At 42.4% G+C, this 25,816-nt stretch overlaps 1 protein-coding gene across 2 annotated transcripts in view; it reads right to left on the reverse strand.

The window, feature by feature from the left end:
* Nucleotides 1–4,492: 4,492 nt before the first annotated feature.
* tmem175 (transmembrane protein 175) overlaps nt 4,493–25,816 on the reverse strand; it is a 55,638-nt gene continuing 34,314 nt past the window's right edge. The window contains exons 3-10 of one of the 2 annotated variants that reach the window (XM_068038919.1): nt 25,526–25,623; nt 25,180–25,231; nt 21,503–21,538; nt 21,027–21,110; nt 16,454–16,618; nt 12,356–12,434; nt 11,836–11,965; nt 4,493–6,008 (exon numbers count right to left, since the gene is read on the reverse strand). In XM_068038919.1, coding sequence (XP_067895020.1) covers nt 5,345–6,008; nt 11,836–11,965; nt 12,356–12,434; nt 16,454–16,618; nt 21,027–21,110; nt 21,503–21,538; nt 25,180–25,231; nt 25,526–25,623 — 1,308 coding nt within the window. In that variant the 3' untranslated portion in view covers nt 4,493–5,344. The remainder of the gene's footprint in view (nt 6,009–11,835; nt 11,966–12,355; nt 12,435–16,453; nt 16,619–21,026; nt 21,111–21,502; nt 21,539–25,179; nt 25,232–25,525; nt 25,624–25,816) is intronic. The other variant, XM_068038929.1, reaches the window with a different exon arrangement.

Here is a 25,816-nt window from a genome sequence, read left to right on the forward strand (position 1 = left end):
TCAGTATTACTGCCGGGATATTGTCATGGCCCATAGCCTTTGCTGTATCCAGTGCCTTCAGCCATTTCTTGATATCACATGGAGTGAGTCGAATTGGCTGAAGGAGGAAGCTGAGATTGATCATCCACTTGGCACTTCTGGCTGAAGACGGTTGCAAATGCTTCGGCTTTGTCTTTTGCACTGACATGCTGGGCTCCCCCATCATTGAGGATGGCGACATTTGTGGACCTTCCTCCTCTGTTTAGCTGTATTATTGTCCACCATCATTCACAACTGGATGTGGCAGGACTGCAGAGCTTTGATTTGATCCGTTGTTTGTGGGGTCGCTTAGCTGTGTGTATCGCATGCTGCTTCCACTGTTTAGTCCTGTGTTGTAGCTTCACCAGGTTGACACCTCATTTTTCAGTATGCCTAGGGCTGCTCCCGGCATGCTCTCCAGTGCTCCTCATTGAACCAGGGTTGATGTTAATGGTAAAGTGAATGATACGCCAGGCCATTTGCTTAGTTTATAGTTGAATATAATTCTGCTGCTGTTAATGGCCCACAGCCCCTCATGAATGCTCAGTTTTGAATTGCTAGATCTGTTCTGAATATATCCCATTTAGCATGTTGGTAATGCCACACAACATAATGGAGGGTATCCTCAGTGTATAGAGCTTGTCTCCATAGGACTGTGCAGTGGTCACTCCTACCAATACTGTCATGGACAAATGCATCTGTGACAGGTAGATTGGTGAGGGCGAGGTCAAGCAGGGTTTTCCCTCTTGTTGGTTCCCTCAACTGTCAGACTGGGCCTGTGGCATGTGATGTACGACAGGACTTGGCCAGCTCGGTCAGTAGTGGTGCTACCGCGTCACACTTGATGATGGGCATTGAAATCCCTCACCAAGAGTACAATGTGCCATTGCTATCCTCAGTGCTTCTTCCAAGTGGTATTCAACATGAAGGAGTACTAATTCATCAGCTGAGAGAAGGCGGTAGGTGATAATATGCAGGAGGTTTCCTTGCCCATGTTTGACCTGATGCCATAAGACTTCATGGGTCCAAAGTCAATGTGGAGGCAACTCCCTCCCGACAGTATACCACTATGTCACCAACTCTGGTGGGTCTGTCCTGCCAGTGGGACAGAACATTCCCAAGGATGGTGAGGGAGGAGCCTGGCACATTGTCTGTAAAGTATGATTTCGTGAGTATGACTATGTCAGGCTGTTGCTTGACTAGTCTGTGGGACAGCTCTCCCAATTTTGGCACATGCCTAGGTCAATGTTGGCTGGTCTGACTGGTTTTATTCTTTTTTGACTTTTCTGTAGCGGTTTGGTACAACTGAGTGACCTGTTAGGCCATTTCAGAGGGTAGTTAAGAGTCAACCACATTGCTGTGTCAACCAGACCGGGTAAGAACGGCAGATTTCCTTCCTTCAAGGATACTAGTGAACCAGATAGGTTTTTACGACAATACGCTAGTTTCATGGTCACTATTACTGAGACTCGCTTTTAATTCCAGATTTATTAATTAATTGAATTGAAATTCGATCAGCTGTCGTGGTGGGATTTGAGCTTGTGTCCCCAGAACATAAGTCAGGGTCTCTAGATTACTTGTCCAGTAACACTATCACTACACCACTGTGGTTGTTACCTGTGTGACAGGAGTGGTTATATTATTCTAGCTATAGAGGGCTGCACACTTTTATCACTTTCACCTGCCACTTTAACAAGCACTTGATGGTAAAGTCATAGCTATAGATTCAAAGCTGTTATCCTGTTCCTGTGCTACAGTTGAAAGTCAAGTCCTTACTCAGGTAACTGATCGGCACCACTGTACTCTGTGCACATGTGCAAGATTTCTGAAACCCTCACTGATGGTTGTTCTGTGCATGTTGAAAATTGTATTTAAGTTGACCTTTATTATGGTCTCAGCTTTATCACCACAGCTTGCCGTCGGTAACAAGCATTCTTGAAAGATGCTGGACTGTGGTTCTCAAGGCCATCTCTGCAAGTGCCATTGTTGGCTTACACCACTCAACAGCAGCCTGCCAATCTTTACTTCAGTCCATAATTGCATATTTGGCTCCACGACACTGCTCAGTGACACAATAAAGTTAAGCCTTTACCCAACAATAGCCAACCCTTCTTCAGTTACAACCTCTGCCTTTTTCACACCTGTGATTAGTGACTCACATTCAAAATGTGTGTACCAGAACAGGTGTTTGCTTCACGCCATGTTGGTGGCCCACTGTGCTGAGGCTTGTTGTCCCAATGGACTGACTTGTTTCCCCTAGGGTTGTGGTATGTCTGTGAAGAAAAAGGGACACGATGAGCATACACGAATAGTTATATATGTCCTTATTGTCGAGCCAAATACTGAATTATGCACTTTGAACAATAGTGTAAAATGCATGATGTAGGTTCAGCCACCTGTTAAAGGGCTGTCCTAATTTCCATTGAACTCTTTTTTCTTTCTCATGTTACAAATGAAAACAGCCTGCAGAGCTGACCTGAACTGAGGAAATCTGGGCATAAATGCTTGGAGTTCAGCTACACTGGAGCAAACATTGTCTGTTTCATTGTCCTGACCACAGAAGGCAAATTCAATCCAGCCAATTACTACCTCATTCACCTACTCTCAATCATCAGCAAAGTGATGTTAAATATTGACAGCGTTATCAGGTGCCACTTACTCATCAATAACCTGCTCACCGATGCTCAGTTTAGGTTCCACCAGGATCACTTGGCTTCAGACTTCATTACAGCCTTGATCCAAACGTGGATTAAAGAGCTGAATTCCAGAGGTGAGGTAAGAATGACTGCCCTTGACATCAAGGCAGCATTTGACTAAGTGTGGCATCAAGGAGGCCGAGCAAAATTGAACTCAATGGAAATCAGATGAAAACAGTCCACTGGGTGGAGTCATTCCTAGCACAAAGGACGTCGTTGTTGGAGACCAATCATCTCAGCCCCAGGACATCACCACAAATGTTCCTCAGGGAACTGTCCTAGGCCCAACCATTTTCAACTGTTTTATCAATGAACTTCCCTCCATCACAAGGTCAGAAGTGGGAATGTTTGCTGTGGATTGCAGTGTGTTCAGTTCCATTCGTAACTCCTCAGATATTGAAGCAGCCGTGCCCACATGCAGCAAGACCTGAACATTCAGGCTTGGGCTGATAAGTGGCAAACAACATTCATGCCAGTGAAGTGCCAGGCAATGACCATCTCCAACAAGAGAGAGTCTAACCACCTTCCCTTGACATTCAATGGAATTACCATCATTGAGTTTCCCCACCATCAATATCCTGGTAATCAGCATTGACCCAGAAACTTGACTGGATCAACCACATCCATACTGTGGTCACCAGAACAGGTCAGCGGCTGGGTATTCTGTGACAAGTGACTCATCTCCAGACTCCCCAAAGCCTTTCCACCATCTACAAGACAGAAGTCAGGGGCATGATGAAATACTCTCCAATTGTCTGGATGAGTGCAGTTCCAACAACACAAGGAGCTCGACGCCATCCATAACAAAGCAGCCTGCTTGATCGACATCCGATCCATCTTAAACATTCACTCCATCCATCACCGGTGCAATGTGGCAGCAGTGTGAGCCATCTACAATATGCACTACAACAACTCCCCATGGCTTCTTTGACAGCACCTTTCAAATATGTGACTTCTATCACCTAGAAGGACAAGGGTGGCAGGAGCATGGGAACACCACAAGTCCACCTCCAAGTCACACTGTCCTGATTTGGAAATATATTGCCAGACCTTCAACGTCCCTGGTTGAAAATCTTGGAACTCCCGACGTAACAGCACTCTGGGAGTACCTTCACCACACAAACTGTAGTATTCAAGAAGGACGTTCACCATCAACTTCTCAAAGTCAATAAGGAAAGCAATACCCAGATCCTGTGAATAAATAATTCAAAAAAGGACAGCGTCCATTTAAAAACTCTTAAATCTTAAATGGGGCCATACCAATCACATGACCTCCCCAGCCTGTGAATCATTCAAAGCTGGCCGAGAAAGAATTGAAGTTAGAAGGGAGATTGAACAACATTCGAAGAATGAAATAGATCAATTAACATTCATTACTGTTTGTCCAATCTCTAAATAGATCTAACTTGCACTAAAGGTGAATTATAATAGAAGTGGAAAAAAAGCATAACATGAATTTTGGAGTAGATACGTTTGTCATGAGTATTCAGATCATGTAGTCTGTTTGGCTATTGCAAAATATGCTAGCTCTTAAACACTATTAAATTCTTCCTCTTCAATGACAATTTCAATAAGGAAAGCTTTTCATACATTTTCTTTTGGAGGTAAAGAAAACAACTTCGTATAATACAAGTAAATGGAATTTATTTAAAATTGTCACAACTGGATATTATCAGTAATATATTGTTAGTTTAAATTTTAACAGCTTTCAGAATGACTAATATCAGAAGACAAGTATTTAAAAATTTTAACATGTACAAAGAATGAAAAACTGCGGCAGCATTTTACATAATTTTATTGTGCAGTGCAAAATATTTTTTCCTGTTTATTCAAAGAATGCTATTAAATACACTGTTTATCCTGCAATTTATTTCCATGCCTTTTCAGATTACTTAGTTTTATAGCTGCAACATCATTTAAGCAATAATGAACAACCACTTAAATTATAAAAGACACTAAGAACAGATATACTGTTTCAGATGATTAGTTTGCTAAAGAATGATTATTTGCATCAGGGTAAACAGGATTTTCACATTAAGAGTGTTTCGTACTTAAAGAAATGTAACAATTGACAAAACAACTAAACACTCTTAGTAACTGACTTCTACATGATTTGACACTCTGGATTAAGAGATAATATTGTATACTTTTTTTTGTAGAAAAGCACAATAATGAAAGCCAGGTAATTAAGAATAAAATATTGTTTTAAGTAAAGCAAAGGGGTAAAACTGAACCTTTACATAATGTAGAAATCACTTTTGAAAATTTTACTGAACCATATTCTTACTATAACAGTTAAACTGAAATTACAGAATTACAGAATTATTCAACCTTTAAAAACACCAAAATGAAACATGTGTAGAACACAGACAAAAATTAGTAATAAAATATGTAACATTACTTTGATAACCAAGAAAAGTCACTTTCTACCATTTCCTTGGCACACAACAGGATTATACAATAGCATATTTTGTTTCTATCCATAAATTGCTTTTGATGGGCTTTGACGTGTTAAAGTGCTACATAAAAATAGTAATAATGGAAATGGGTCAAATGATTGTAGCCTTCATGTATATGAATGTTTAAACCATGTGCTTTGAATCTGGGTGCTCGCAACAGCAAGTGAACCGTTATGTAGCTTCACTTACAGAGATGACAGATTCTTCTTCCTCTTTTAATATTGATGTCCTGGGTTTTAATCGACCCATTAACCATGTCAGAATAGCCAGAACAATTTGGACAATGATTCGTAAAAGAATAAATGCAAAAGGAACAATAATTTGCATCAAATGGAAAATTTCAGTACTAAACTTACTTAAAACATATGTCAGACAGAATGTAACAAAGGTCACAGAAGGATAAAGTGAAAGCTTGGCAAACATAAATGCATGTTCTTTTCCCCCATATCGAATATGGCGATGTAGGGTTTCCTTTGCATTGTAAAGTGCTGCAGCCCATATTGCAAACTGAAAGAGACTTGCAAGAAAAATTATAACACAACTGATTTGAATGGCTTCAAGCTCATTACGTGACTTGGCGGCAAATTCATGGGTGAGCTGAAAGGCCAATGGAAGTCCACCAATGAAAGCCAGCGAAAATGTGTTCAAGAGCCCCATCAGTCTTGTTGACTTTATGATGTACAGAAAGAGTGAATGGTGAACAAACCAGAGAAGGCCAACAGTCACAAATGAACCAAAATAAGCCAGAAATTCTGGACCATACTCACTAAGTGCTTCAATAAGTTTGCCATGGAACTTCTCTGCAACCTCTTTACGTTCAGGAACATTGTCCTCACTGTAACAAGAATATGCCAAAAAAACGACAAGAAAAATCAATAAATCCATTAATTCACTTCGTGACTAATGTTATTGAGCACTTGACATATACATCTTGCATTTACCATAAAAAACATCCCAAATATCTTAGATGCTTAGTCAGGAAGGGAAAAATCAGAAAGGTTGACAGAATCTTGGGCAATAAAATAGGTTTTGCGATGGTTTTTAAAGGTGGAGTGAGAGGTGAAAGGTAGAAGAATTTAGAGAGTGAGCTCAGAAGAGAAAGCTGAGGCTGCTAAAAGCTCTACCACCAATGGAGGAGAGGAAAAGCAGAAAAGGCTGGAGTCAGAGGAAGAGTATTCGGGGAAGGATATAGGAATGAAGGGATGGAGGGTGCAGAGGTCATGGAGGAACTTGTAGGTGGTGAAAGTTTCAAATGTAATTGACTGAGAATTACGAAGAAAATGTAATCTCCAGAAAGTGAGAAGCGATACATGACATGATATGTATAGCAGAATCTTGCAGAAGTTGGAATGTACAGAGGGTGGAGGATACATTGTTATAGAGTTGTCCTACTGCATAATTTAATCACTATATTTCATTCCTAAGTTATTGCAATTAAAAAGATACTTGTAAGGGGACACATGCAAAGTCAACTGTGGAATTCTGAACGTATTCCAAGAGTAACTTATGACTGCCATAGTAACAATTATAATATTCTTAAGCGCTGTAGCTCATTTAAATAGACGGGGTTGCTCCCTCCCCCAATCACATGGTGGAGGCAGGCTGTCCATCCCCAGCAATGGCCCCTTTCCCACCACCCCATAACAATTACATTAACTATTTATCCTTCCCCCCCAAAAACACTTACCTTTAACATCTGACCTCCCCCCACAAACTGCACAAAGTTTAAAGTACAACCCTTCCCACCATCCCCTACAGCCATGACATTTATTTGACTCCGTCCCCTACCCCCGCACTGATAAACTTAACTTTTCCCCACTCCCCACCAGTGTCGCACCTTGTTTCCCTGGACGGGGATCTGAAGGTGTGGGAGTGCCAGCCGCTGCGCCGAAGATCATAGCGGGCCCTCAAGATCGCGGGTGGCTAATTCTCTGGGGACATGGGTTCGAATCCCACCATGGAAGATGGTGAAATTTGAATTCAATTAATAAATCTGGAATTAAAATCTAGTCTAATGGTGACCATGAAACCACTGTCAATTGTTGTAAAAACCCAACTGGGTCACTAACGTCCTTTCGGGAAGGAAATCTGCCGTCCTTACCTGGTCTGACTTACATGGGACTCCAGACCCACAGCAATGTGGTTGACTCTTAAATGCCCTCTGAAATGGCCCAGCAGGCCACTTAGTTAAAGGGCAATTAAGGATGGACAATAAATGCTGGCCTAGCCAATGACGCCCACATCCCACAAACAAATTTTTTTAAAACTGGATGCCACTGACTCTGTGGCATCAGTTACAATGATTCGTTGGACCATCTCCTCGAGTATGGTGAAGGGATGCAGATGCCCTGGTCATCTGGCTTTCCTGATTGTTGTGAGACACTTTCTCCTGCCAGACAGTGAGCAGAATGTCAGTGACAGTTAATCACTGTGTTCGGGTGATGAGCCTGACAGTATTAAATAGCTGTAGGTTTTTGGAATCATGGAGAGATGTGTATGCAGCTGGCACGGCTGGCAGATGTGTATGGATGAGGTGTAGTATAAGGATGTTAGCGGCGTGACCCGAGTGCGAGGGTATACTTCTGGATGAGTGATGGGGATGTGGTGCATTGGGCAGTGTTGAGAACGTGGGAAGTGTGGTGGGTCTGAGATGTGATATGCAGGTGCATTCACTCACCTTGACCACCCGAGTGAGGTCATTAAACTTTTTTCTGCGCTACTGCCATGTCCTCGGGGTCGGGGGGGGGGGAGGGCGATACTCTGGGCTTTAACCACCATTGCCACCTGTTCCAATTTCCTTCTGAGGCCCTGCATCAAAGGCTTCCTGCTCCCACAAAATATGGTGTCTCTCCTTGCCTAAACGTGTCTCACCAGTACCTCCAATGCGCATCACTGAAGCGGGAAGTCCTTTTCCTGACATGGTGTGACATCTCCCCGGACCCTGAGTATTCCAAAGCAATTATCCAGTAGCCTTCAGTGCATTACTGCAACTTTCCTTTGATAGGTACTGTGCCTTTAAAAAGGAAAGGCTGTCTGGAGCACGTGGCTTGTTCACAACGCGACTTGGCCCCTGTGGTGTGCAGAGACTTCTGACAGTGCTACAGAGAATAGTGCAGCATGGGATCCACTCGGAGCCACGCTACATTCATGGAAATGAGGTGGGCGCACCTCATTCGGAAACAGTACAGGCAGGTGCAAATCACAGCCCCCGCGCCCAAAAACCAAGACACACCAATTTTTAGTTGAGTAAGACCACAGCAATTCTAGTAAAGGAAGCCTCCTGCAATGACACAGGTGCCTCACGATTAATTGCAGATACAGTTATAGGCCTTCTGTATCCAATGCAGCTCACCAGTTGTTTATGTGGCCACCCTTGACGCTGCTCTTTCAAACACAATCGTACAAGAAGTAATATCACCAGCAAAGCATACACCAAGATATTTGCATAACTGAATAAAATTATGAGAATAGAAAAATGTCAAGGATAAGAAAAGGATATGTAGCCGAACAAAGCTCATTCCTCTTCCATTAGAGCATCAGGCTCCATTTTGAACTTACCACATGTTCTTGCCCACACTTTCGAGCATGGTAGACTATTCTAGGCATTTTATATTCCAAAGTAATTAAATTTTTATAATATCTATTATAAATGTACTATATTCCAATTTAAAGTTATGTTTGTTTGGTTTTCTTTAAAGTAATAATTTGGGTTTACTTTGTCGACACGATTTAATATTTCATGTAACTCAATTAAGTTTTCCGTTTGATTCCTTCTTTCTAGACTTTGGAGCTTTGCTCATTTGCTTTGCTTGTGAGATCAGATTTTCTAGCAGTTCATTGATCTTCCATTATGCAGAAAGGAAAGCATTGATTGTCCAGAAATTGTTTAAACAAAGTGGCTAATTGGGCAGCACAGTGGCGCAGTGGTTAGCACCGCAGCCTCACAGCTCCAGCGACCCAGGTTCAGTTCTGGGTACTGCCTGTGCGGAGTTTGCAAGTTCTCCCTGTGACTGCGTGGGTTTTCGCCGGGTGCTCCGGTTTCCTCCCACAGCCAAAGACTTGCAGGTTGATAGGTAAATTGGCCATTGTAAATTGCCCCTAGTGTAGGCAGGTGGTAGGAGAATGGTGGGGTTGTGGTAGGTAATATGGGGCTAATGTAGGATTAGTATAAATGGGTGGTTGTTGGTTGGCACAGACCCGGTGGGCCGAAGGGCCTGTTTCAGTGCTGTATCTCTAAATAAATAAATAAATTCTAGGAAGTCCCTTGTTCATGGCTGGAAAAACACTGTGGTGTGCTTTGTCAATAGTTGACAGTCTAACCTTGCCCTCACGGACCAGGTTGGACACACAGCCTCCCTGGTCAACTGTGCCTCTTTCCATGCTACTACTCCCCTCTTTTCCTATGATATCATAGCTATTACAGAAACATAGCTGAAGGAGGGACAGGAATGGCAGTTCAACGTTCCTGGTTACAGGGTTTTCAGATGCAATAGGGAGGGGGTTAAGAAAGGAGGGGGAGTGGCAATTTTGGTCGAAGAAACTATTACAGCTGTGAGGAGGGATGATATGTTGGAAGGTTCATCAAATGAGGCCATATGATCGAGCTGAGGAACAAAAAAGGGGCAATCAAATCACACTGCTGGGAGTGTACTATAGACTCCCAAACAGGGAGATAGAAGGGCTGATATATAGGCAAATCTCTGAGAAGTGAAAAAACAATAGGGCAGTGATAGTAGGGGGTTTTAACTACCCCAATATTAACTGGGATAGTTTTAGTGTGAAAGGAATTGAGGGAGCAGAACTCTTGTGGTGCATTCCAGAGAACCTTTTTGGCCAGAATATATCAAGTCCAACAAGAGAGGATGCAGTTTTAGACACAGTTTTAGGAAATGAGGCTGGGCAGGTGGAAGGAATGGCAGTGGGAGAGCATTTTGGCAGTAATGATCATAATTCAGTCATTTAACATAATTATGGAAAAGGATAAGGAGTTAAGAGTTCTCAATTGGGGCAAGGCCAATTTTACTAAGCTGAGGAGTGGTTTAGCGAAAGTGGACTAGAAACAGCGACTTGAAGGTAAATCAGTGTCAGAACAACGGGAGGCATTCAAAAGGGAGATTCAAGGCGTTCAGAGTAAACATGCTCCCACAAAGAAAAAGGATGCGACGGCCAAATCTAGAGCCCCTTGGATGTCAAGGAGCTTACAGGGTAAGATAAAGCAGAAAAGGAAAGCTTATGTCCGACACCGAGAACCCAATACTACAGAAAGCCGAGAGGAGTATAGGAAGTGGAGGGGTGAAATCAAAAAGGAAATTAGGAAAGCTAAGAGAGGACATGAAAGAATATTGGCAAGCCAATTGGATAGGCTCGGGTTGTTCTCCTGGGAACAGAGAAGGCTGAGGGGAGATCTGACTGAAATGTACAAAATTGTGACGGGACTGGATACAGTGGATGTGAAGGGCCTATTTACATTAGCAGAGCAATTTTGACTACAGGGCATAGATTTAAAGTGATTGGTAGAAAAATTAGAGGGAAGATGAGGAAATATTTTTCACCCAAAGGGTGGTGGGGGTCTGGAACTCACAACCTAAAAGGATAGTAGAAGCAGAAACCCTCAACTCATTTAAAAGATGTCTAGATATGCACCTCAAGTGTTGTAACCTGCAGGGCTACAGACCAAATGCTGGAAGGTGGGATTAGACTGGGCGGCTTGTTTTTTGGCCGGCACAGACATGACGGGCTAAGTGGCCTCTTTCTGTGCCGTAAAGTTTCTATGATTCCATATCCAGATACATTGGCTGCCTGGGGGAGTACTCCCTGCAAGTCATGCACTTTCTATGTCCTCTATGCTCTTGGGCAACCTTCCCCTAGCTGTACTATAACTATACTGCCAATGATCTCTGGTCTGCCATGATCTGTGACCAAACAAACTCTGTATTGTCTATTACTGTGAAGATAGTTTAAGTTTAAAATCTGACCACGTATTAAGTTAACTCCAAATCTGAAAATAAGTAAAATATTGACTTTTCAAATCTGACTGAACAGATCAGAATGCTGAATGAGCAAATCATTAAAGGGGTTAACAGACAAGAAACTGTATTCTCTTTGTTAGTTCTAATTAAGCCAATTTTGGTGAGATTAGGAATCTACAGTTCAGTGCTAGGCATGGTTGAATACTCCATTAGTGGCCTCTACCAATATATGCGGGATTGTGACAGGCTTGGATGGCTTAGACAAGGAAAAACTTTCCCATTAACTAATGGTACAAAGATCAGAGGACACAGATTGAAGATCTTGGGTAAGAGATGCAGAGGGAATATGGGGAAGGACTTGTTTTACGCAGCAGGTGTTCATGACCTGGAACCCAATGCCCACAAGGGTGGTGGAAGCGGAGACACTCAATGACTTCAATGGGAAATTGGATGGCCACTTGAGGAAATAGAATTGCAGGGCTATGGGGATCGAGCAGGGGAGTGGGACTCACTGAGTAGTTCTGTGGAGAGCCAGCATGGACTTAATGGGCTGAATGGCCTCCTTCTGTGGTATAAATGACTCTATGACAACAACTGTATCAATTTTTAAAAAGTTAAAACTAGCTAACGGAACCAAACGTGGCAAGTGGTTGAAAAGCCGAATGACATAACTGATGTAGATAGAAAACTTACCATATGTCTAAAATAAGAAGCGTTGCTACAATAGCAAACACCCCATCACTAAAAGCTTCCACACGTTCTTTGCTCAGTGGCTCGTTTGGGTGAAATGTGTAAAATGGCACTCTCTGAAGTTCCTTTGGACCTTGCATGAAATAGAAAATACGTAAATAAACTTTGTTGTTTTCTCTTCCCCAGCTCAACTTGTATACACTTTCATTTAAAGCAGGAAAATCACACAATTTTCATTAAAACAGATGTAAAAGTTGTACTCCTTTAGTATTTATTTAAATTATCCCCATTGTCACTTCCAACCATGGCTCCTCATTCCTCTAGGGAAAGATAGGATAGTTTATTGTAAACATCTCCACAATCACTGTGTCACTCCACTGATAATGGTGGGAGGTGGGGGCAGGGAATGATATCTTGCTGTTCCGAATAGCAATTGTCCTTCCTAGGGATTGAAATTTCTAAATGGGACAATATAGCTATAAGCATGCAGAAAGTGGCTTTACACGATAATTCATATACTCACGCTTTATTTTGTTCCTACACCACTGTGTACACTGAGTAATGTATGGGAGAAAGATGACAAGTGCAAGCACTGCATACGCCTGAGAAAAAGAAAGTTGCGAATAACGAAAAGCAATGTGAGATCATACCGTAATACAACATAAAATATGCTGCTGTTGGTAATCTAATTTAAATGAAGATACAGAATAGCCAAAATAATAAAATAAATACAGCACAAAAGGAGACCATTCAGTCCATTGTGCCTATATGATGATACTGCCTTTGATTCACATATTTTATATTATATACTCTGTCACTGTACTACTGTATAGAGGAGAAAATGTGCCACTGCAATTTGAATGCGTATCGAATTTGTGTAATCATATTAGTGCCAATTTTGAACTTCCGCAGAGAGCACAGGGCAGAAAATTATGGGTGCACAGCCCATGCTTATCTTTACATTAGAAATAATGGCCTGTACACCAGGGATTTCCTGCCATGCACTCACGCCCTGTGAGTGCTGCATCCCACTGGAGTGTAGAATCAGTCCTATTATTTATAACACTGCATCAGTTCAACATAAAGCATAATCCATACCTGCAAGTGAATGCTAAGATATTCAATGCATATCTAACAGGTAGGGGTATTGCTAAGAATGAATTCATAAACTATAAACCTCATGAACTTCATGAATATCACTAGAAGATAAAGGAGGCTTTGAGATTTTTTTCCCTTCTAAGAACATCACTTTGAATCACTTGTAGGTTATTTCATAGATCTATGTCTGAACTGACAATATCCACATTTTAAAAACTGTCCAGAAATATGGGGCTGAACTTTACAGGCTGTCCAACGTCGCAGGTCATGGCGGTGGGGCATGGAAAATTCTTCTGGGAGAGGCCCGCCATAACCCCCAACGCCGGGAAGGCTCCGCCACATTTAACCGGCAGCGTCGAGGCCTTGGAGCGCCCCTCCACACACCACCCACCCCTTCGCTGCATGGTGGCGGAGCCTTCATTTGCATATTATAATGAATGCAAATAAATATTAAATAACTTACTTGGACCAGGCAGCCGTCCCACGGCAATATTACAGCCAGTGGCTGGAAGTCCTGCGCTGTCAAATCCCCGTTTGGGGAACCGAGGCGAGACACTGGTGGGGAGGGAGTAGGAGTTTAATTCTCAAGGCGGGAGGGGGGAAGCGGGGAGAACTATTGTTATGGTTGTGGGGATGATAGGATGGCATTGAGGGTAAAAGGTGCTGAAGTCGGGGGAGGGGTAGTTCAGAATATCAAAAGGTGTTTTTTTGGGGGATATGTCAAATTATTAAATGAAGACGCAGTGGAGGGTGGGAGAGGGGAATCATAGTAAAATTAAAAGCATTCTGCAGTTTTCTTTGAAATGGGACCTTTAAAAATTTAAATGAGACTGAAGGGTCTGAAGCCCTTTAAAAATGGCGACAGCGCCTGCCCTCTACGTCATCGGGGGCGGCTGCTCCGCCCCATCCATTTAAATAAGCCCCCGCGCGAAATATTATGGGGGCTCAGCGACAGCGCATCCGCATGGGAAGAACGCCATCAGTGTGCCGCCACGATTTGCGGCTCGCTCGTAAAATTCAGCCCATGGTATGAGAGTCACAAAAAATTAAATTGACATATTTCTTAGTGGCTGGAACTTATACATCATAGAAGTGGGAGGAGAACATCAACTTCCACCCAGTTCGTCCAACAACGATTAACAGTATGTTTTACATGGCCACACGTAGCAGGACATTCCCTGAATTGTGAGGCCTACATCTGCTCTAAATTTTCTTTTGGTTCATCAGGTGGCATAAAAATGCAGTGCAATGGAGACAGCAATAAGAACAGATATCACATAAACTTGACCCCAATAGTTATAAAAAGTTGGACAATATGGCCATTTTCTGAGGAGATGTATTTGGCAAGTTATGCCAATATATCATGCAAAATTCAAGCCCATTTTACCATCAACAATTTATGTCAAAATTTTCGGCCACTCTCATTGCATAAGCCTGAATGCAAAAATGAGTGTTAACAATCAGGGTCCGAGGATAGCGTGGAACTCATGCCATATATTCTTTCTTTACATATGAAAATTATTGTTTGAAGCCATAATTTTTATATATCAGACAATGTATGTTTGAGAAAACTGAATCATGGAAGTTTTTCCAATGTGACTTATGCAGACAGCATGACAGTGCATTCACTGAAAATAAAGTGCAGTTCCCAGTGAAGAAAAATGTATAAAACAAATGTTGAAAATTGTTACAAAAATGCCAGAAATACAACTTTGGGTCTTGTTGTGACTAAAACTTTGGGTTTAAAGTTACACCCATTTTGAAATAGTGTAATTGCAAGTCTTTTGCATGAGGCAGAACTATGTTAACGAGCAAAGGACAGAGGTTTTGAAGAACTGGCACAAAAGATCAAAGAAATGTGGGCAGAATGTGAAAACGGGCGTTTGTCACTTACACCCCAATTTTCTCGACCGTCTGCTCCAAAAATTTGCACTATGCCCAAACAAATGCCTAGTTGGCTCCAATTTACAGGAAATTTTAGTCCATTGTAATAAATTACCAACAGAAGAGACATTCTTCATAATGTAATGTAAACTCTGGTTACAGTAGTTCTACCAGTGATGATTAATGATGTATGAGAACTTTTGCATACAAGGAGTAACTTGACAGGTGATTACGCTGTCTGAGAAAGCTTTCTATGAAGGGGAAGTCATACAGAAAGACAACAGACAGTTCCAGAACATTTCTTTGAGGGATTCACTACATTTGAAATAGTAATAAGGCTAAGAAATCTATCATGACTAGCACTGAAGTCATCTGTGGAAGGTACACATTTGGTTCAGCAGGTCACTAGATGTGCCACAAGAGGCTAGCTTCTCAATGAGACCAGAATATTATATTTAATTAAAGGCTCTTGAAATGATGAGGTATGATGTTTTAACTTATGTTAAATTATTTAATTTCAAGACAACAAGATGAGGAACATTAGTTGATCAATTTTCTTTAAAATTAAATTAGTGCAAGACAATAAACCACCTTACAGAGACTCTGATGTTGCAAAAGCTTTTTGTTCACTTTGTTTTCTATTATTTTGCCATGATTAGCAGTATAATACTGGTCTCTAGCAATTGAGAGTTTGATTTTGATTTTTTTTTCCAGTAAGCGCAATTGTTACAGCTTTCTACTCACATGGGTCAACGGCAGTTAGCAGGCAGAGTTAAAATAGATGAGGCAGCTAAACAGTTGGTTTCTCAGCTTGAATCGGAGCACCTACACCATCAGAACTAGCAGCTTTTATGAGATCATGCTTTTGTGTGGCTGATGTTAATTTAACCAATTGAACTGTTATATGTTCAGGGAAAAGCAAAATACTGCAGATGCTGGAAATCTGAAACAAAAACAGAAAATGCTGGAAATACTCAGCAGGTCAGGCAGCTTCTGTGAAGACAGAAACAGAGGTTTCAAGCAAGTGAAAGGGTGGGAAGAACAACAAAGGGAAGGTCTGTGATAGAGATTAAATGTCAAAATGTTTCATGGTGCAAAACCAAGTGAAAAACAAAAGATGTGTCTGCTAAGGTGTAAATGGCCAAATAGCAACCGTTCAAACACAAAGAAAGAAACAAGGCTGGGGTGGTGGGGGGAAATGAACCAGCAAAAAAAATGTAATAAGTAAAATAAAAAAGGGTCAGAGGATAGGATCTAAAATTATTGAACTCTATGCTCTTGGCTTTGTACCATGAAACCTTTTGCATTATCTCTCCTGCCCTCCACCCTATCACAAACCTTCCTGTTTGTTCTTCTTTCTCCCCCACCCCTTTCACTTGCTTAAAATCTACTACATTTCTAACTTTTGACAGTTCTGTTGGAAGGTCACAACCTGAAATGCTAATTGTTTCTCTCTTCACAGATGCTGCCTGACCTGCTATTTCCAGCATTTTCTGTTTTTGTTTCATATGTTCATGGACCTTTTAGTTGCAAACTTCTGATTTCAGATAACTTTTTACAAGTGTGGTTCTTGAAGGTGCCACATATTTACAAACAAATCTGAGCACTTTAAAACTGAGCAGAGGAAAAAAAAACTTACCACTGGACAATAGACGAAGGACAAGATCCCTGCTAAAAGGAAGAGAGCTGGAGCTCGTAAAATCATCTTTAAAATTTGGTACTTATAAGAAATTTGATCTTCTGATGCACAGATATGAGCATTCAATAAGTAAGGTCGACGGAATCCATAAATCACAATTACAGCCTGTTATAAAATTAGAAGGAGGAGGAGTTAGCTCTGAAGTTTCTTCTCTAACAGTTACAGAGACCACTATTATCATTTGAGTGTGCTAGTTATAGGACATCCAAAAGTACACATTTTCCTCCTTCCTCAATTTCTCAGTGTCTCACGTAGGCCTACACTTCCATGGATGACAGCAACACTAGTTTGTGAGTCTAGACAATTGGATACAACAGGTCTCTTACTTCAGGGGAGAACAACTGAACATGAGCCTGTCTGTCCCAATGTCCACGAGTGCATATTTTACAGCAGCAGTCAATGGACAGAGATTAGGATTAGGAATGGTGGTTGTTTTCTTTTCACCCTGCCTCATCCTAGAACACTGAGGGTAACTGTACACCTATTGGTGCTGCAGTTAAAAAACAAGCAGTTCAGCACAAACTATGGATCAAACCTCCAGAACTTTTTATTCCTTATGGCTCAGTACATCACAACATGGTGCATTTACCCACTGAGTCATCAAGGAAGCCGTCAGAGATCTAAACATAAATGCAATTATTCTCTTGAACAAAGCAAACAAAATGTTTTGTAATTTTGAAATCAATATGACAGTATGTCATAAGATAATGTCTAACTGAAAACTGCAGACAATAAAACATAACAAAAGTGTTAAACTGGGTGGTACACTGAACCAACACACAGATTCTGCCATGGCCACTCACCACCGGACCTCATTACATCCTTGGTCCAAACATGCACAAAAGAGCTGAATTCCAGAGGTGAGGTGAGAGTGACTGTCCTTGAAATCAAGGCAGAATTTGACTGAGAGTGGTATCAGGAGGCCCTAGTGAAATTGAAGTCAATGGTGTTACGACCAGGTGAGAAAGAGGTCTTGGGTTCCCTTTCAGCTTTCACCTGGTCTTCTGTAACAGGGTTTAATTTCAAACACAACATTTTTTTAGCTCCCCCTTGGTGAATCCTTGTTCACTGCTTTCCAATTATAAGGCAAAGAAACCAGCACAAACAGGCTTTCTTAGGTTTAAAGAAGGCGCGGTGAAATTTATTAAATTTAAACTCTAATTCGGTTGATGCCTGATACACGCCGCGCCCCACTCTAGCATGTATATGCGATACACACATGCAAACAGAGACAGAAAAGAGCAGAAGAAAAATAAAGTGGAAAAGTTTGAGGCAATATCTGAAGAGTTGTTATGGTTCATGCTTTTCGCTGAGGACCAGTATTCTTCTTAAACCTAGTTTGCTGTAGGAGACTTTGCTCTCTTGGGGTTCATGCATCCTCAGTGGATTCAGAGGCTATTGAGAAAAAGATGGAAGCAGACAGGAAAGAGATCTTCTCAGTCCAGGAGCAAACAGACTTTCTGCCCAAACTGTTTGTACAAATTCAAAAAACTCAGACTGCCCAGCAGGTTAGTCATGTGACTAGCTGATTTGACCATGTCAGTTTGTGTATTTGGCCATCTTAGCAGTCAACCTGGAATGCGAGCTCCCCACCTTCAATGTCTGGTGATCAAAAGTCCATTGTGGGTTGAATGTGTCAGGAAATGGCTGTTTTGTCCTTCCAAACACTGTCTGTTAATATGCAAATGTCTTTTCCAGCCATGGCTGATCTGTTTAACAAGTCCTTTCTTCACTCCAGTAACAGTTTAAAATCAATGTTCATGACAAAATTAACGTGCCTCATTCTTGGCAGGTGGGGGCCTAGCATGACAATGGGAATCAGGGGGAAAACTCTCCAGTGGGTGGAGTCATACCTAGCACAAAGGAAGATGGTTGTGTTTGTTGGGGGCCAATCATCTCCCCGCCCCCAACCCCCCCAATCCCCAAAGACATCGTTGCAGGAGTTTCCCAGGGTAGTGTCCTAGGCCCTACCGTCTTCAGCTGCTTTATCAATAACCTTCTCTCCAACATAAGGTCAGAAGTAGGGATGTTTGCTGATGATTGCACAGTGTTCAGTTCCATTTGCAAATCCTCAAGTTATTGAAGCAGCCTATGCCAGCATGCAGCAAGGTTTGGACAACATTCATCCTTGGGCTGACAAATGACAAGTAATATTGTCCAGGTCTTGCTGCATGCGCCACACAAGTGCCGGGCAATGACCATTTCCAAAACTAGACAATCTATCATCTCCCCATGACATTCAATGGCAATACCATTGCTAAATCCAGCACAAAAATCCTGGGGTTACCACTGACCAGAAACTTAACTGGGCCTGCCATGTTAATACTGTGACTCCATGAGCAGGTCAGAGGCTGGGAATTCTTCAGCAAGTAACTCACCTCCCGACTCCCCAAAGCCTGCCCTTCATCTACAAGGCACAGTCAGGAGTACAATGGAATATTCTCCACTTGCCTGGATGAGTCCAGTTCCAACAACACTCAAGAAGCTCAACACCATCCAAGACAAAGCAACCCACTTGATGGGCACCCCCATGCACCACCTTAAGCGTTCCCTCCCTCCACCACCAGTACATAATGGGAACAGTGTACCATCTATAAAATGCACTGCAGTAATGCACTAAGATTCCTTCAACCGCAACTTCCAAACCCACCAAATCACATGCCATCCTGACTTGGAACTATATCCCGTTCCTTCACTATCGCTGGGTCAAAGTCCTAAAACTCCCTTCCAAACAGCACTGTGGGTGTACCTACACTGCATTGACTGTAGCAGTTCAAGAAGGCAGCTCACCACCATCTTCTCAAGGGCAATTATCGATGGGCAATAAGTGTTGGCCTTGCCAGCACTGGTCACATCCCAAGAATGAATTTAAAAAAAATATAAAGTGCAATATCAAGTATGACTCATTTTAATTTACTGATAAATAAGTTACTTGACCTATGGAGCCCAATAAGTGAGTGCAAGCTGACTTGTGCAGTTTATGTTTCAGTACATATCGAAGCCAAGGTTTCAGGACTTATGATATAGTTTCTAAATGTTGTATTTCAAGATACTTTTTGCAAGGAGGCAGAAGCATGATAAAGGTCTGTGGTTTAATGATGCAATCCAAAAGTAGTGCTCTGTGTGACTTCAATCAGCGGTAGTTTTCCAAACATGGCCAGATTGATTGGAAGGTAGGTCTGTGGTCAGAGAGAAGCAAATAATAGAGATTAGGATAGGATAATACAGTATTGCAATATGCAAATCTAGCCATGGAGAAAAGGAGAGACTTTGGCGCAGATATTAACTCGAAGGTGGAGAGGGAGCGGTGTGGTCAGAGAAGGGGTGCAATTTAGCCATTAGATAACCCAGAAGAATGGAGAGGAAGGAGGGAGAGATCAGGGGTGGAAGGATCATCAAGCAGGGGGGCAGGAGAGATCAGTTGAAGAGAGGACAAGATTGTGGAAGGGGCCAGAGATCCAGGGAGAAGATCATGGAAGATGACAGATATTGGGCGTAGAAGAAAGAAGATCGTGGAAGGAGGGGAGAAAATCACAGGAACTGGAGAGATCAGGAGAGGGGAGGAAGATCATAGAAAGAGCCTATGAAGAACATGGGGGAGGGGTGGGAGGAGATTGTGAGCTACGGAGGACATCAGATCGTGGGGACAGAAGGAGCAGGTCCGATCACTGGCGATGTTGACAGGCTTGCTAGGTGGTATGGGCAAAAGTATTCCTGTTCCACCTGGCCCACAAACAGTGCTGGACAAGCTGTTCCATGCAGCAGTCTTCAATTCTTTTTAGCTGCCTAGTTTCCTGAGGCACAGGAAACTCAGACAGCGTTAATGCTGGAACAGAGAAAAACTCTTGAGGCACGCAGTTTCATGCCTCCTGGGAGCTGGTTGGTCACCCACCCCCATCTCTGTTAAAATCAGGAGTGTGTGAGTTTGAGATGGGTTGCATTCAGGTTTAAGATTTTTTACATTACTACTTTCACTCTGGCCCAAACCTACCTGTTTTTGAAAGTTAAAATTTCCTCCTTTATCTCAGTGATGATGTGTTTTTAACACATTCCTCTCTCCACAATATTAACAGATACTAATCCATTTAAAACAAACAGGTACGAAAGCATCAACAAATTCTACCCAACAGTACAAAGCAATAGAGGACATCATCTTAGCAGCTGGCTACAAAATTCCAGTTATTCCTCAGAAACTGGATGTGTGAAGCCCCACCACTGCTGGCTGCCCTTGAAGTATGCCTTGTAGAACCAAGCATAACCATGTCAAGTCCTGCCTGTGGGAGTTTCCACTGCGTTAAACTTCTTGTCCTGTAGGGGCATGGGGTGACTCCATCCCCACAAGATTATCCGGGAAACTGTAACATAAGACCAGCACCAAGTGTATCTGGGTCCCAGGAGATTTTGTGGCCATCCCATTGGATTTTGACAGAAAGGCCAAGGAACTTCAACCCCGCATTATTAGTCCCTTTCTGCAGATTGATACAAGCCACATCAATATGCATTTGATCCATACCTGAATTAATCCAATGATAATGGCACAAACACAAAATGATAGAATTCCAAGTGCGTCATTTGGAAATGAGGCCATCAGAGAAAACTAAGGAGGAAAAAATATTTCAGTAACAAGCTTCAGTGGTTTGTAGATATATTAGACTTTACATTTTAGAATATATTTTAAAGTCTAGTAATGTTACTAAGAAAATCTGTAATTCAACACTGACATGAATTAAATTGTCTAGAATTCTAACTACCACCAAATCAAGGTAAATACAAAATGACTGAACAGCATGTGTATTTAATGAACTTATAAAAAGTTTTACCATGCAAAATCAACCATTTGAAAATTAATATCAAAGGAATGCACATTTTCTCAAAAGGAATATATATACAAAAATTACTGCTTTAAAACAGTGACATGGCCTATTCATATATACTGTAGATGTTGCAGCTTCTACAGTATGTATCTACTTATTGTATGTATCTACTTACTGTATAAGGCAGGAAGGTTATGAGCATCATACATGCCTAAATGAAAACAGAAATATTACATCATTTTAGATACCAATACAGATTGAGGCTGTGATGTACAACACCAATGCCAAATAAGGTTCCCGTTATATATTATTTTTGCTTCAATACAAACTAATCTAAAATTTACAGTGTTGTAAATAATGTCAAGATAATTGGAGAGTCAGGTCTCAATCTGTCTCCTGAATAACTGAAAATATGGGATGCTAAACCACTTCTAGTAGATAGCTATACATTACTTGGGCTTCACATCAGGTGCAGTACAACTTTAGATCAGTGCTAAGTCCTGTTTTAACAGTGATTTGGTAGGCACTTTTTAAACATAGTATGAAATCTGTTGAACAGCAATGATGCTCCTGCTCATACTCTACAAACACGAGAATTGAGCCACAAAGGAAACCCACACTCACTTACTTGGCACTAAACCAAAGTAAAATGTAACTGCCAGTATAATTCAGTCTGGCTGCAAATCACTCTGTATAGATACCTGTAAAAGACAGGTTTATTTAAAAAAAGAAAAAAAGTAGAACTAGTAACAAAAAACAGGTTGAAAATGCCACTGTTGCATTGTATGGCTTATACATATGTGTACAGGGTGTATGCATTAAACATGCACATTGTCATGCAGGCCCCCACCTGCCCAAGAATGAGGCATATTAATTTTGCCACATGGACATTAAATTTCAAATTGTTGCTGGGAAGAAGAGAATGCTGGAAGACAAGGGCTGCCAGATTGGCTGGAAAGACAATTTTGCATATTGACAGACGGTACTTGAAAGGAAAAAAGGGCTATTCACTGCTCCAATTTAACCCACAATGGACCTTTGATCACCAGGTATTGTATGGAGAGGAGACATTCCAAGGTCTGCTAGGACAAGAGCCAGGATTGATTAGGCCAGCTGGTCACATGATTAACTGGCTGTTGCAGGTTTTTTTGAACTTGCCAGAGAATTTGAAGGCAGTTTTGCTCCTGGACTGAGAACATCTCTCCCCTGTTCGCTCCCATCTCTTTCTCACCAGCTTCAGAATCCATTGACGATACATGAACCCCAAGAGAGAAAAGTCTCCTGTAGTGAACAAGATTTAAGAAGAATACTGGGCCCCAATGAAAAGCAAGATCTACCTACAAGCAAGGACTACAGCAAGCTCAAAGCACAGTAACAGAAAACCCTCTTCAGAGATTTCCTCAAATCTTTCCACTTTATTTTTCTTCTGCTCTTTTCTGTCTCTGTTTGCATGTGCGTATCGCACGTGCATGCTAGCATGGGGCGCGGCGTGTATCTGTAGGTGTTAACCGAATTAGAGTTTTTTAGTTTAAGTTTAATAAATTTCACTTTTCTTCGTTAAACCTAAGAAATCCAGTTTGTGCTTGTTTCTTTGCCTTATAATTGGAAAGCGGTGAACAAGGATTCACCAAGGGGGAGCTCAAAACATGGCATGCTTAAAATCAAACCCTGTTACAGTAAGACTACGTGAAGGCTGAGAGGGACCCCTAGACAGCTTTCTCACCTCATCGTCACAAGCAGAATGCCCACGTCATCATCTGTCCTGAGTGTGATAATGATATTCTGTGCTGTCTGTTCACATCGGTCACAACACAGCACTAGTATTGTAGAAGTATAGGTTAAGTTGGGGCGGCACTGTGGCGGAGTGGTTAGCACTGCAGCCTCACAGCTCCAGTGACCCGGGTTCAGTTCTGCGTACTGCCTGTGTGGAGTTTGCAAGTTCTCCTTGTTACTACGCGGGTTTCTGCCGGGTGCTCCGGTTCCCTCCCACAGCCAAAGATTTGCAGGTTGATAGGTAAATTGGCCATTGTAAATTGCCCCCAGTGTAGGTAGTGGTAGGAGAATAGAGGGAAGTGGGGATATGGTAGGGAATATGGGATTAATATATAGTATATTAGTATAGTTCCGAAGAAGGGTCACTGACCCGAAACGTTAACTCTGCTTCTCTTTCCACAGATGCTGCCAGACCTGCTGAGTGATTCCAGCATTTCTTGTTTTTATTTCAGATTTCCAGCATCCGCAGTATTTTGCTTTTATTATTATGGGATTAGTATAAATGGGTGGTTGTTGGTCAGAACAGACTCGGTGGGCCGAAGGGCCTGTTTCAGTGCTGTATCTCTCCATGACTCTAAGAACCTGCATTTATATGGCAGCTTTGATGACCTCAGGACACCCCAAAGTACTTTACAGCCAATTAATTAATTTTGAGGTGTAATGTCAGAAATGTGGCAGCCAATTTGAGGATGGCAAGGCCCCATGAAGCGCAATGTGATAATTACCTGATAATCTGGTTATTAGTGACATTTGTTGAGGGATAAATATTAGCCAGGGAAGAACTCCCCTGGTCTTCTTCAAAGTAGTGCCATGTGATCTTTTACATCCACCTGAGAGGGGGCACAGAGTGTGATACAAAACAAAGTGACTCCTGACAACGCTGTGGCCCGCCAATGTCATCAGAGTGTTCCAAGCTGCGCACATGCGCAAACGGACTCCGACTCTCAGAGATGCTGCACATGCGCAACCTACCATCTCAGCTTTTGCCAGGACTAATTGGCGCATGCGTGGGATAACGATCCCCGCCACTCACTCCCCCTAACTCAACTACCCGCTCCCGTCCCACTGGCTGCTCTTCCCGCTCGACAACAAGCTCCAGGGCTCGACGCTTTCTCCCCCCCCACCATCTCCTCCCCGCCTCAGCCACTCGCTCCAGACCTCGCCAATGCTCTCCCCCACTACCCTCCACTCGCTCCCCGCTTCCCAACCCCCACCCCATTCTCCGCTTGCTCGCTCCCTGCTTCCCCCACCCCCCATCCCGCTCTCTGGCCGCTCGCTCCTCACTTCCGCTCCCCCCACCCGCCACCCCACTCTCCGGCCATTCGCTCTCTGCTTCCCACCCCCCTTTGACTGCTAGCTCTAGGCTACGCCACTTCCCTTCTCTTGGCCACTCGCTCGTATGTCGCCCTATCACCCCTTACGGCCCGCCTTGCTTCTTCAGGCGGTGCGCGGAGACGATACTGAATGTGGGAGCGTGGCCGAGAGGAGGGAAGTGGCGTGGCCTAGAGCTAATGGCTGGCGGGGTTGGGGTGGGGTGTTGGGTAGCAGGGACCGAGTGGCCGGAGAGCGGGGCGGGGCAGAAAATGAGCAGCTGGAGAGCAGGAGCATTGGCGAGATGTGGAGTGACTGGCTGATGGAAGGGGGGGAGCCAGCGAGGCTGTAGCGAGTGCTTAAGGGAAGGCAGCGGGGAGTCAGCGGGAGCAGGAGGAACCGATAGAGAAGCTAAATAGCAGAAGGAAGCAGGGGACTGTTGGGTATGGGATGGAGGCGGCGCTGGCAGTCATTGAGTGGATTTTCGGGTTCCATTTGGTTTTCTGTGATAAATTGAGCAGCGCCATCTTTAATCCTGGCAGCTGCCTGAACGTCGCAAACAGTGACGTTCCAGTGGAAGAGGCTGCATTTGCAAGTACTGCGCCACCTAGTGGTTGCATTGTCAGCAAACACAGCCAATTTAAAAAGGCAGCATCTGACCAATGCTCGCAAGTTACGAGCATTCTTTCACAATTGTGAACAACACTTGTGCTCAATTTAGTTAGTGTGATATTCAGAGGCAGATTGTAGTGAAGATTGTATACTCACCAAGTTGAGAAGGGCAAGAACATCATCTATTCGTTCAATGACTTGGAACAATCTATCAAAAAATTGAGATATTTAAAATTTGCATTTCTGTATTCATAAGTAATGCAAATTTTAAAAATAAAAACTGGAAATAGGAAATTTTTCGAAATAGGAATACATTATACCATCCTATTCATACTAATAAAACTCAGTGGTGTACCTGAAAGTATTCGTGCAACATTTCTTCACATAACTTACAGTAATGAGGCCTTGTACTCATCTATGTTTTTTTTCTGCTAAGCACAGTACTTGTTTCTACAGTAAATTAATAATTAAACTGTACCGCAATTGTAAAAACAATATTTACCTGATATGTGAGGCCCAAGCTACAGTCACGATTAAAAATGTCATAATGTACACAGCTATTTTGGTTGTAAGAAGCTGCTGCAGACTTTCTTCCAGTTCCTAGTTTAGAAAATATAATGTTATCTGGCAGTGGATGTCATCAAAATGTACACTAATACGATATGGCATACCTGTATGGCAGCTGCTAAATGTACCTCCATGGATTGTAAACATTCATATTAGGATTATAATTAAACTGAAATGAGCTTCATATTCAACATAAAAGACAAGTTATTTAATTATTAAGAACAAG

Source organism: Heterodontus francisci, chromosome 1 (genome assembly GCF_036365525.1).
Source record: "Heterodontus francisci isolate sHetFra1 chromosome 1, sHetFra1.hap1, whole genome shotgun sequence".
NCBI lineage: Eukaryota > Metazoa > Chordata > Chondrichthyes > Heterodontiformes > Heterodontidae > Heterodontus > Heterodontus francisci.